The 13,281-nt window shown below is 39.0% G+C and overlaps 1 protein-coding gene across 1 annotated transcript in view; it reads left to right on the top strand.

Annotated features, from left to right (window-relative positions):
- LOC125240598 (heparan-sulfate 6-O-sulfotransferase 2) overlaps window positions 1–8,825 on the top strand; it is a 65,083-nt gene extending 56,258 nt beyond the window's left edge. Inside the window, exons 6-8 of the mRNA XM_048148550.1 lie at window positions 13–257; window positions 3,918–4,102; window positions 5,204–8,825. Coding sequence (XP_048004507.1) covers window positions 13–257; window positions 3,918–4,102; window positions 5,204–5,351 — 578 coding nt within the window. The 3' untranslated portion in view covers window positions 5,352–8,825. The remainder of the gene's footprint in view (window positions 1–12; window positions 258–3,917; window positions 4,103–5,203) is intronic.
- The last annotated feature ends 4,456 nt before the right edge of the window (window positions 8,826–13,281 follow it).

Here is a 13,281-nt window from a genome sequence, read left to right as displayed (position 1 = left end):
TGTGTGTCCCAGCCCTGGAGGTGCCGGCGTGCTACAGCGGCGAGACGTGGCGCGCGGTGACGCTGGAGGAGTTCGCGGCGTGCCCGTGGAACCTGGCCAACAACCGGCAGACGCGCATGCTGGCCGACCTGGCGCTTGTGGGCTGCTACAACGGCACGCTGCGCCACCGCACGCCCGACTCCGACCGCGTGCTGCTCGCCTCCGCCAAGCGCAACCTCGCCGCCATGGCCTACTTCGGCCTCACCGAGTACCAGAAGGTAACACTTATTCTAAATACACTATACCCGAAAACAGACTAAATTATGATTCTCTTTTTCTTAACGAGTATGTCTTTATAAGTTATGCGTTTGTACCTATAAATGGCTTCATTTCACGATCTATTAGTTTATAGTTTAGTAGTTGTAAAATTTTATAGGCACCCTGGTTAGGACTAGCCACTCGTTCTCCGAGTGTGTATTGATTAAACGATAGCCTTGATATCAATTTTATTATGTAGGTATATCAAGATGTAAACAAATTACTCTGATTAAATCTATTTTAGTTTCCTTGATAGTGCTTACGTTAATTGGAAAACGGCTATAGGTATTTAACGTAGGCGACGGATGTAGGGCGCCGTTCATGCTTAATAAACCCTCGAACATTATTGAAATACTGTTTAAGTACAGCTATTTAAAACTGTAGGCAAGCCGAGAAAGGAACTGCAGAAGCGGAATAACTCACAGATCGTAAAGTATGACGGAACCATCGGCGCCGATAGCATGATTTATTGCTGGCGCTTTATGGATGTGGGTCGTTTGGTGAAGAAGGACGCGAGGCTCAGCATGCACAATTACCTAGTCCACCTATTCTCGAGCACTGACCCCGGACGAAGATAAGCTCGGACCACAGAACACCCCACTAGAAGCCTAATGCAAGCGATATTGTTCGAGACGCAAATCACCAATCCTTGCGGGGTGAGGCGGGAGCGCCCGGTGCTGCCATTGGTCGTTTCAAATAATGGCGCGCCTTTACGCTTAGCCGTAGGGATGGGAATGGGACATGTCTATTATAGACAATGGTACCGGTACCAGTACTGTGGTGAATTTGTTTTGCAACAAATTATAATATTATAGCAGTTTTTCTAACTTATTTATATTTCTTTAGTTATAAAGTATTATTTGTACAAGTAATGGTGAGAAATGCGCAAGTTAGGCGTTTTTGCAAGCTTTTATTTAACTTGCAATGTTACTATATTCGGGTTAAATCATGCGACTTTTAAAGCAGATATTTTTAAACGATTGAGCTGAAATTTTGCACACATAATTGTGTAAATCATGTGACGATGCAATATTATGGTATCATGGAGCTGATCTGCTGATGGACCAGAAACGTAGCCATAGATTAAATTTCATATCTGATTATGATGTTGACCTCAATTCCAATAAGGCCTAGTTACCCTTCGGGTTGGAAGGTCAGATGGCAGTCGCTTTCATAAAACTAGTGCCTACGCCAAATCTTGGGATTCGTTGCCAAAGCGGACACCATGCTCCCATGAGCCGTGGCGAATGCTGATGCCGGGATAACGCAAGGAGGATGATGATTGTGATAGCACCTCAATAAAAATCATTCTATCATTCTACTCTTAGTTATTAGTTCTAAACTGTGCATTTTTACTTACGTTTACTAAGTTAAATTACCAACTAAATATTCTAAACTAATCAATCAACTAAATAACACTACAAACTCTACAGATTCTAGATAATTTCACAATTACAAATCTGCTTTCTTTTATATTTCATAAAATGGTAGCACATGGTACGAACGGTAGTACGAAGTTCCCGCAACAGACATAAACTAACATGGCCCCATCCCTAGTCGTTTACGTGAAAGGGATAGCATATCGCATTGTTAACTAGGCAAAAAGGGATGGACGCGCCTCGGCGCCGCTCACTACAACCATATTGACCAGTATAAATGAACTCCGCGGATAATAAACAATATTCAACAAAATAATTAATTTGACTTAACTGTGGAATGTTATTCCATCTTTTTTATATGTGGAAGTGTTAGAAGACTTGCCACACCACTTTATGCTGCAAGAGACCATTGTTTGTAACCAAATTTAATTATTTAAGATTTTTTCCCGAGCGGACACGAACACTGTTAGCGGGTCGTATACTTGGGCGCTACTGATCGGTGTCGCGCGCGTTCAAACTTTTATACACCTGATTTTTCGTATGCTTGGTGGCCGCGAGTCGCCCTGTAAGGGCCGTCTTGTTGTATTGGTCTGTGGCTCGGACATTATTTGCACTTGAATCATTGTTCCCGTATCTGTGGCGCCATTTGTTCCTTGTCGCTCCGGCTTAGGGTTGCTACTTTGCGACATATCTATTCTTCTAAACCCCTCACAGTCCTACATGACTATTGACTGCTACATATATATGAAACATTCATTATTAATGCTGTATCAATTTCACATCGTAATTGTGTTAAACATTTTCCCCCTTATTCATAAACGTTCACTAAAGTTATCAAGCCGATAAAGTTCGTTTGTCCCTTTCCGACGTATTGGTGTGATAGAAAGGGACAAAGAAACTATCGGCTTGATAACTTTAGTGAACGTTTATGAATAAGGGGGTTTGATTATAAATTTCATACCATGTCCGTAATAGAGCGTCAAATCTTACAAAGCAATTTCCTAAAAACGCAAAGCTTAAACATGAATAAAACAATAATAAATAATATTTTCTATGAAAAAAAATTAATATATTCTTAGAGTAACGCAAAGCTTCTGTAAAGCTGTATATTGAATATGTTATCTTGAGTCTATGGAGGAATATGAAATTGTGTTGTTATATTTACTCTTTTTTCGCAAGCAGTTTACATTTAGTTCGTCTTACATCTTTCGAGTATAAAGTGTGGACTTGTGGAGGGGTAAACCATGACATTTATTGATTGGTATCGAATTCGATAAGAAAAGTTACGACTATTAACCTCCGTATTCGGTCAAAAGTCAAATAATTGGAGGGGTGCCAACGATTGGGAATTTATCTTCCATAAACTAAAGGATGTAATGGTTTCAATAGTTTTCGTTTGTTTTACGATGATCAATATTAGGTAGATAGTACAGTCAGTATATGCACACACGATAATATTCTGATCTAGTCGTACTCTATTGATCGCGTGTGAGTGCTAGGAAACTGTAAGAGAGATAGATCTAAGTATAGAAATAATTCTTAGGTGCCTAAAGCGCCGTCCTTGCAATCAGGGCCCATGCATATTTTCAGGAGGCCCTGACACCTTACGGAATAGTCGTAAGAGGGCACCTGGGTCGAAATTATAACTTATTTTACTATGGCTCATGTGAGAGCCGGGGGTCATTGGCGACTGATCCCAGGATTTGGTATGGCACATTTACGAAATCTACTGCCACCTAACTACCGTTGAAAAAGCCATGAAAATATATGTATTTTTCATGACATTGTTTGACAAAAAAAATACATCGTCATACAACGACTAAAATACGTGTATTTTTCATGGCTTTTTCAACGGTACACCTAACCTTCTAACCCAGATCGCAAATGATGTAGGTTCATGTTTAAAATTAAATATATGTATAGGTTAGACTCTATAGACCAGTGGTGGACAAACTTTTTTCATTGCGGGCCAAAATTTTAACGAAATTTACAGGCGGTCCAGATTTACACCAAAAATGCATTTTTACTACAGTGCTGGCCATATCACACACTATTTTGAAGGGCCGGTGGCGGGCCGGATTAGATGCTTTCGCGGGTCGGAGTTGGCCCGCGGGCCGTACTTTGCCCACCATTGTTCTAGGCTCTATACTTCAAAAGGACCCCAAATTGGTTGGAGTGGTTACAAGTTACCTTTAGATGGGAGTGTAAGTATAAACGGCAGGGTTTCGTTGTTTGGTGCAGATATCGCAGTACGTGTTCGAGGAGACGTTCAACCTGCGGTTCGCGGTGCCGTTCACGCAGCACAACGCGACGGTGTCGGGCGCCACGCTGGCCGCGCTCTCGCCCGCGCAGGTGCAGCACATCAAGCAGCTCAACTCGCTCGACCTAGAGCTTTACGAGTTCGCCAAGAACCTCATGTTCAAGAGGTACGTCCACTAACGCTACTTCCTCAATTCATCGATTTATACATATTAATTACTATATTACGATACAATTGCGGGAAGGAGGAAATTAGAAACGATTGGCGATAAATTAATACACTACTGAATGGAGTGTTTTAACTTTTAATTCGGCTCATGAGTGAATTCTCTCTTTACTGTTACACTTGTATTGTATGTCCTTCTATAGTACATAATGTAGATATGGGCAATTCCACGTAACTGTAATGTAAGTGACCACTTCATTGCATGTTTTTTTATTTATGATGCAAATTGAAGTCTTAATTTATCTCTAGATAAGCCTACTTTTAATCCTTAGATATATTGATATTTAAATTAGCACCATGAATAAAAAAACATGCAAATAATTGGTCACTTACATTACTCTGTTACATGGAATTACCCATATGGCCTATTAGTGCGAGAAAGTAGCACCATATGTACCTACTGTAAAATATTTTCCATAATGTCTATATCCAAGGGATGAAAATGAGGCCTACTTTGTATGGAGAAGCGGTCGTCCCCTTTTCTCTTAACCTATTTTTTATCCCCGACGCAAAACGACGGGGTGTTATACGTATGACGTGTCCGTTTGTCTGGCTGTCTGTCTGTGTGTGTGTCTGTCTGTGGCATCGTAGCTCCCGAACGGATGAACCGATTTAGATTTAGTTTCTTTTGTTTGAAAGCTGAGTTAGTCGGGAGTGTCCTTAGCCATGTTTCATGAAAATCGGCCTACTATGTCGCGGTCGGGGGTTTTTTCAAAATTTTAATTTTGTGGTTAGGTTATACAGTTTGAGTTGTAACCAATTTGAGTCTGGATTTTAGTAATCAATCCTATCAATTTATTTGACCCACTAAATATCAAATTTCTTGCTCTCTTCCTGGTCACATAACGGAAACGTTCCGTTTTTAAGTTCCGGATACACTCACGGTACTGTGCAATAAACTACGTGACTGCATCCGGGCACGGGTAAACACGTTTGACCCTAGGTTACGAGTAGGTATCCAATATTAGAGAGTAAAACATAGCAAAGAAAACAGAAATGACAAATAAATGTAGTTGTAGTTTAATCGAAATATGTGATGTAGGTTCGAGGCCCTGAAGAAGCGTGATGCGGACTTCGAGTACCGCTGGCGGCACCTCGGCGAGGTGGCCCCGCGCAGCGGCGTCACGGAGTTCGACTGGGACAGCAACCTCGAGGACGCCACCACCGAGAAGCACCGCGGCCGGCGGTAAGCGCCCGCACTAGTCAACCACCACCCTCCCCTCTTCTCCCCTCCCCTACCTAATACCTATTAACTACGCCAACGCGTCATTCGTATAAATCGTTTCAAAGCTACACCAGTTAATACTATAAACTCTAAATGTTAAAATAGGTCTGTACAAATATCTTCGTGCGGAACTAGTGTTCTGCTGATTATTTTAGATTCTTCATGAAATCCTTGTCTTTAAGCTATCTTAAATATTATTTTATGATAAGTTTCGTAGACGTTGGCATCTACACATTGTGCTATAATTCCATCCCTTGTAATTATAATGTCTAAATATAAATTATATTTTATCCCGTTGTTGTATGAAAAGAATGTTAACGTTGAAACAGGGTAGGTAATGCATCTAGGATGAGCCCAACGAAGTAGCCTTTAATGTAATTATCGGGAAAATGATGAGTGACATGACTTATAAGAGTTATAAGATACCTGATGTCTAGGATTTCTTTATAGAATCACTTTAATATGGATTATATGATGAAGACCGACAGGTCTATGTATTTAATATGTATCATCAGCGATATTTTATTTTTTATATATTTACGTCGTATTGGATACTGTATTGGTTCTAAAAATACTCTTATTATAATTTTAATAGTCTCATTTTAATTAGCCAAAGATCAAAAAATGGAAATAAGTAAGTCATACTCAAGATAATTGTAACAGTTTTACATAAGTACGTGAATAAGGTTCACTTTTGAAAGGTAGCTGTAGGGGCGTCGCGTGGCTGAGTGTAAAGCTCGCAGCGGGCTGGCCGGTGCCGGCCGCGTAGTGGGGTTGCCACGACACGTGTCGCGTATATAACTATACTAGTACGCCAAGTCTGGCGAGCCGGAGCGCTGCCGATGCCGTGCCGGTCCAAACAACTTCTAGGCGACACCTGTAGTACTCACGGTGATCTGCTGCTCCCTTAACTGGCAAACAACGCGGCTCACAAGCGATGTTATGTTGTTGCGCTCTATCGAAAATTATAAACCATTTATTTGTACAGGTGTAACAAGCATAAAGCGTAATGCGCTGAACAAATTTTTAAGAGCTGATTTCAAGCGTAGAAGTAATTCTCTTAACAGACGATTACTTAATCCCTCAGCCACGAAATGGGGTCCTTACCTAAAAAGTTACTGTCAGCTTTATTAAACAAAAGTGTTCTATGTGTTGTTGTTAAAATAATTTGGCCGACCGTTTTAGTTTCGTCCAATTATAATTTACATATCTTTATCAATTAGGTTAGAGTGTTAATATAAGTAGGTTATTATTAAATCACTTAAGTGATCTCTCAAACCGAGCACACGACAAGGCAGCGGCTAAAAGAATAAGGTTGTAATTATTCATTCGCGAACAAGTTACTAAATATATATTAGTTTAAAGATGTCTTCAAGTTGCACATACTGTTGTATTGCATAAAGCAATAGATTTTAACAAGCAGTCACTTTCACTAATGGCATGTGCTGCGACGTTTCTAATTTCAAATAGCATTCAGCGTTCATACAAGCGTATAAATTAATCGTTCAACAAATTCAACTGCTGGAAGTTACACGTGACGTGAAGCACATGAATAGGTATAAGTTCACTGCTATATCTAAACCGGCCCGTGGCAAAGGCTTAATACCAACAACTGGTAAAGCAAATGTTATACTGTTAGAAGAACTTATGTATTTACAGTCAAGTGTAAAAATATAGGTTAACAAAAGTTCCTCAAAAATGTATCCAATACATAGCTTATTTCGTAGTCATAGTTGACCAACTTTTAACACCCATAAATATTTCTACACGTGACTGTAGACATTTTTGTTAATGACAAAGTATTTTGTTTCGGTTAATTCACAGAGCTAAGCAGTATTTTTAAAACTATTTTTTTCAATTATTCAATTGCATTCGCTTGTAGTTACTATGTTGCATATAATGGATTAAGATATATATATATATAATTATATTACTTAATAGGTTTTTCAAAAAACCCATAAGTAGTAAGTGCAGCTACAGTCAATCTGATACTCGCGAGCAGCTCACATAGGCACTTGCAATCCTTTGTTAAGATTTATTTTGTGATCAACCCACTTAATTAATACTACACATATTAAAAAAGGTTAAGTATACCAAAGCAATTAAAATTGCTGCCAACAAAGTTTCAGTATTTGTATCACTACTGAAAAATTGCTGAATACTATTGAGTTTTCTATTAGTATACTTATTCAGAAATGTTATAAATCGACCTAGTCTATTAGTAAGCCCAATAAGACTTCTGCAGTGGGTAATATGTAGATCTAGATCTAGCATTTATATTACTAAGCTATATTTATTAACTGTATGAATCCACGAGGAGTATGAACCCACAATATTTTTCATTTATGGAATACATAAAAGCGAGGTCTGAAGCACTGCCATGATATAGGTATGTATTTGGGTTCTGCGTGTAGTATTTGAGGACAATATCGTTTCCCGAAACCGATGAATTGATTATCGTAAGTAGGATCACACTTTTATCGCAGCGCGCGGCTGAGAGGTCGACCTTTGACAATAAATTCGATAGATACAACCTTGTCTTGCGTTCATTTTGTTCGCTTAGCTGATACTTAGATGCCTTTTGGTAGATAATCGATGGTTTCTTTAAAAGACATGTTTTGTATGTTAACTCTGGCGTGTGAAATGTATTTTGACCCATTTATCTATGTGTGATGTAGTCATTTGTTTTTCGTCTGATTGAAGTTGTTCGTTGACAGAATGTCTACGGTACTGGCATGCAATGTAATTTTAGATTTTAAGATTAATGTTTATGATTATAATAGATATGAATATTTTTTCGGTGTGTAAAAAATATTATACTAAGCCCTGTGATAAAATCTTTATGCACCCAATATTTCAAAATAATCCAATGCATAATTCATAACTTTATTTTGTTCTCTGCTTACAATAAAATTCACTCTTAGCCTACGACACCCTTTCCCGTGAAAATATGAAGCGTCCGAATCGGTGACTATGTATTTCTAATGGTTTCTTAACATTTGTAGGTTTTGCTGAATGTTATGTAGTGTATTCCAGGACGCAGGAGTTATTGTATATAGCTTTATTAGATTAGATATACCAGTTAAAGGTAAGATACTTGATCGGTAGCGACGTGAACTGCTGATGTGAGCGGTGAGCGATCGATGAGAAGGGAAAGGGTGTCCAGGATCGTCGGCCGTAAGTAATGGGTGCAATTGCCATATATCGAGTTAGCCATTTATAGAGCACGTAAATGTTATTCTTAACGATTGTCGTATTAGGTGTTACAAGTAACTTATCGAATGTGCGTATATCAAATAGCTACACGTACTAGTGCCGATTGTGTGGTCTTGTACCAAATCTTAGGATTTAGTTTGTTAAGTTCCAGACTGAACCAAATCATATGACGTCATGTTGTGTTGATAAACACTGAGTAATAAAATTAATAATTACCAAAATATACTACGTTTTTTCATTTCCCTTGGCTTTGCTCCTTTGGTTGTCACCGGTTGGAATCAGGAAAGGAATTTTAATTTTGGACGGCGAAACATTATTTGGAGCTTGCGCCGCGGACTGAGAGTGGTCGTTAATGTCGTTATGTAGTTAAGGTTACCACGAGCTTGACAGTGATAAGATATAATTATTCGTAAGCGTGCACTACTATGCCATAACATAAATCATGTAAGGTCAGTGCGGGCAAGTCCGGCACAGTTTATTTGAAATAAAGTTTGAGTGGATAAAACTCTATAATGTAGTCTGGCGTAATGCGCATGGTCCTATGAGATAGCAAATATTATATTTTACAAAGCTTTTATAATATTTTGGTGAAATAAGGTACTTTTAAGTCATAAAGATCACATTTTATAAGGCTCAGCGGGTTGACCGTCCTCCCGCGATGAGTACAGAAAGACCGTCTAGTGCTTGTTGTCGCGTAATTTCATATGAGACTAGGTTCCAAAATCATGATCATTGTTATTTTACGTAATAACAGGGCAGAATGTGCTAGATAATTAATAAACATACATACATACATACATACCTGTTTCCCAGAGGGGTAGGCAGAGATCACGGATTTCCATTTACTACGATCCTGACAAACCACTTTCGCTTCACACACTTTCATAACATTTCTCATACACGCTCGTCGGTTTCGAGTACTTCTGACCTGGCCTCTTTGCAATATTTCCCCGATTTGATCAAGAAAAGTTCGCCTAGGTCTTCCACTACCAACTGACCCTTCCACTCCTTTTTCATATACTTTCTTCGTTAATCTCCTCTCATCCATCCTCTCTACATGCCCAAACCACCTATAATAAAATAATTAATAAAATAATGTTAAAATTTTGAACATATAAGCATTTTTCTATTTATAAGGCAAGACCGGCATAAGTCCCGTAGATGGGGTTCATAACCTTTTCTTTTCAGGTCCAGATATTGCATAATACTGTTTTTACAACGAACACCGGCGATACAATTTAGTCACGATATTACAGACTCATATAAATCCAACTACTTATCTGTTTTTGAAACTTTTTTATTAAGAAAAGGTATATAAGGATATTAAGATGTCGTGAATTGGTTTGGTAACATTTCTTAGCAATGCTTGGTTTTTCTATAGTTACTACCAGAGTTACCACCTACCTGAGCTACCACCCCCGACCCACAACTTATTGACGACACCCATGACGACTTTTTGTCAAAGTGACAGTCAGCAATGTCAATTAACGGTCGGGTAGCCGTAAAATAGTCGGTCAAAAGTGTCAAAACCGTTTTAAAGGGTACCCATACGGTCCCTGTTGGGTAATGCTGATTATAAAAATACTAACCAACTTGAAACCCTACTCTCTTTTGAAATATTTGTCACCGCATGTTGCACAATCTAAATATACTTAAACAAAAATAATAAAAAACGGTTAGAGCTTGTTACGATAATTCTACCAACTTAAATATGATGATGAATAATGCAGTGCAGGCTTACTTCTGTTCACCTCTTATCATTCTTCACAACCATGTCACATATATTTTATTTTTACTTAATACTTTCGAATGATTTTAGTAACACCATACGAATCATTATCAAAACTGTATTTCGAAGTTAAAATCAAAAACGGTACAACTATCATAAGCCAAAAACGTACCTATATATTGATATTGTTTAGACACGACTTATTTCCAATAAAGCCTAAAAAAGGTTGGCAACTCCTTGTTTATCATATGCCGGTCTTGCCTTTCTCTTTTATGCCGGACTTTCTGACTAGGCACAATTTCTAAGTTACATATTTCAGAACATAAAACTAGAAATTAAGCGCGTTTTGAGTAGAATAATAGTACTAGTCAGAAATAACGGTTATTAAATGACTGCGTTACATACATGATATACAAATATTCCGACTGCTTCTATTTTATTTTATTTTTTTGCGGAACCATGTTGAACTTGATGTTCGAGTTCGAAACGAGAAAAAAGTTTATTGTTAACTAGTGCTCGTCCTAGGGATATGTATTGAAGACCAATGGATTAAGGATGAAAAACTGCTATACCTCCAGAGGTGTGAGAGGCGTAAATATATAAACAAAAAAGTTATAGTCAATAGACGGTCTTTCCGGGTAGACGGTCTTCACCACACTGACCTTACTAGTATACCATGCTGGTGTCGCATTTAAGCCGAAGAGCGACACAAAGAAACTACAATACGGTGCGGAGCGTGAACGATTGGCATTTTGTCAACGCGCCCTGATCCCGCATGGGTCATTCGCATAAGTACGCGCGTCAAAAGGATCGTCATTGAATGATGAACGAGCAGCACTTACGCGTCGGCTGATATGAAGTATCCTCGCGAATTCGCATTGATGTGATTAGGCGCATCCGCTGCGCTCGCGGCGCGCCGAGGGGTCCCTGTCCCCCCCACTTACGCTCTGTAGTTCTGCTCGCCGTTCAATACAATGGATTGAAATCCCATTACCAGCATATATGTGATAAAACAGTAGATGATACCATAATGCAGTTCAAAATGCCATCATTTTTGTCTTTATCAGCATTCCCACTTTAGCAAATGCTTTCCATTACCGAATCTCTTTGTTTATTTGCTGCTGTGTAGTTGGCTAGTACTGTTAACTTGGTTGAAGCAAAAAAAAAAGATATGTCTATGGCAGTATGTGGGTACATTAAGCGCAACTTCAAGTATGGACTCGCGCGCGACAAGGCAAGTTGTGCTAGAGGGGTATTAGTCCCAACCGGATTTAGTCCCCACTCTCTGGAAAACCATCCCACCTCCTCAGTGCGGCTGTAAGTTAACCTAGCCTGTTTAACAATTTCTATCGAGGTCAGGACATTTGCTCCGCCTGTGGTCTGAATGCTCTGAATTAACAAACATGCAGCTACTGCAGTTCGAGTGCAACGACTCGGCCGCATTAATTGATGAATGGACAGAAATTAATTCAACCTGCGTTGTACCGGATTTATCAATAAATTAACGCTCTGCTCGGTGATACAAAGTCAAGACGATAGAGCCGCTGGCGTAAAAAATTCAGTTCTCAGTCTGTTGCCCAAGGTGTTTAAATCGATTGTTAACACACTTATTTGGATGGATGTGTCTATTGTACTCGTAAATATGATGAAAGAAACCGTGAATTACTCGGGTAAAACCAATATTTATGTATTGTTTGTCTATAATCTACTTACTGCTTATTCCTCTTTTTTTGGCTTGCTTATTCTTGATTTTATTTTCCACTGAAAAAACAAGTCATATAATACAATTTCCAACACAGCAGGATTCATTGATGCACGCGGGCTCTCGACAAATGTGTCAAGAGTGCACTTTTATTCCTGTGCTCGTGCGTACGGAGTGAGCAAGTGTGCAGATAGCGTGGAGTTGGCAGCTCCATCGAGCCTGCACACTGATTCCCCAGCTAAGTGCCTGACATACCTTTGCAGGCTGTGATTCTAAAAAATTCTGCAGGTGCATGTAGCCAATTTAGCCAATTACCTAATGCAAATCTGTTATTTATTTTTTAAATTTATCGCGATCTACGCGGCAGCACTTCGTTTTATTGGTGAATCGATTTTATGACGGCATTACAATAATATACGAGTATCTACATCTACCTACCTATTTATATAATTTATATTAAGTAACATAAATGCTTTCTGGATTCATTGTTTTGAGTTAATTAAAGGAGAACTGAACATGAAAGGGTTTCGTATCTACAAAATGAAACAACGTTGTTTTCCGAGACACTTAAGCGGCTGAAGTTGAACGAAGGGGACAAGCGAAACCTCCGCATTTCATCTAAAAAGCTTTCAGAACAAGTTGCGTTAAGACATCACCGCTTTGTCTTCGGTTCAGTTTGTTGTAATGGCTATTGTGCCTCTTATCCGGCGTGCAACTTATCGCCTATCGGCCAAATTAATGCCGAGTTATTATTACACAGGTCCAACGGGCCAATTAAAATAGGGTTGCCTTTGTTCTCCACGTTATTGTTAAGGTCCTGGAAATTTTACATCAACCCAAACAATAAGTATACCCAAGGTCGTGTGATGTAGTGTAACCCATATCCTTACACAATATAGGTAAATACTATAGGTACTTATGGTAAATTCGTACCTTTTTAGCGCGTAGTGACCTTGTCTGCTAAGCCGCGGTCCCGGGTTCGAATCCCGGTAAGGGCATTAATTCGTGGGATGAGCACAGATATTTGTTCCAGAGTCATGGATGTTTTCTATTTATCTATGTAAGTATATCGTCGCCTAGCACCCATATTTAGTACAAGCTTTGCTTAGGGGCTAGGTTGATCTGTGTAAAGTGTCCCACAATATTTATTTATTTATAACTAATGAGTAATTAATGTACACTACCTTACTGACGAGTGTAAACTTGTCAAGCCATTTTTAATAGCTACGACTGTTAATACCTTACTTA

The sequence above is a fragment of the Leguminivora glycinivorella genome, chromosome Z, assembly GCF_023078275.1.
Source record: "Leguminivora glycinivorella isolate SPB_JAAS2020 chromosome Z, LegGlyc_1.1, whole genome shotgun sequence".
Classification (NCBI taxonomy): Eukaryota; Metazoa; Arthropoda; class Insecta; order Lepidoptera; family Tortricidae; genus Leguminivora; species Leguminivora glycinivorella.
This window is presented reverse-complemented; position numbering and strand designations above follow the sequence as displayed.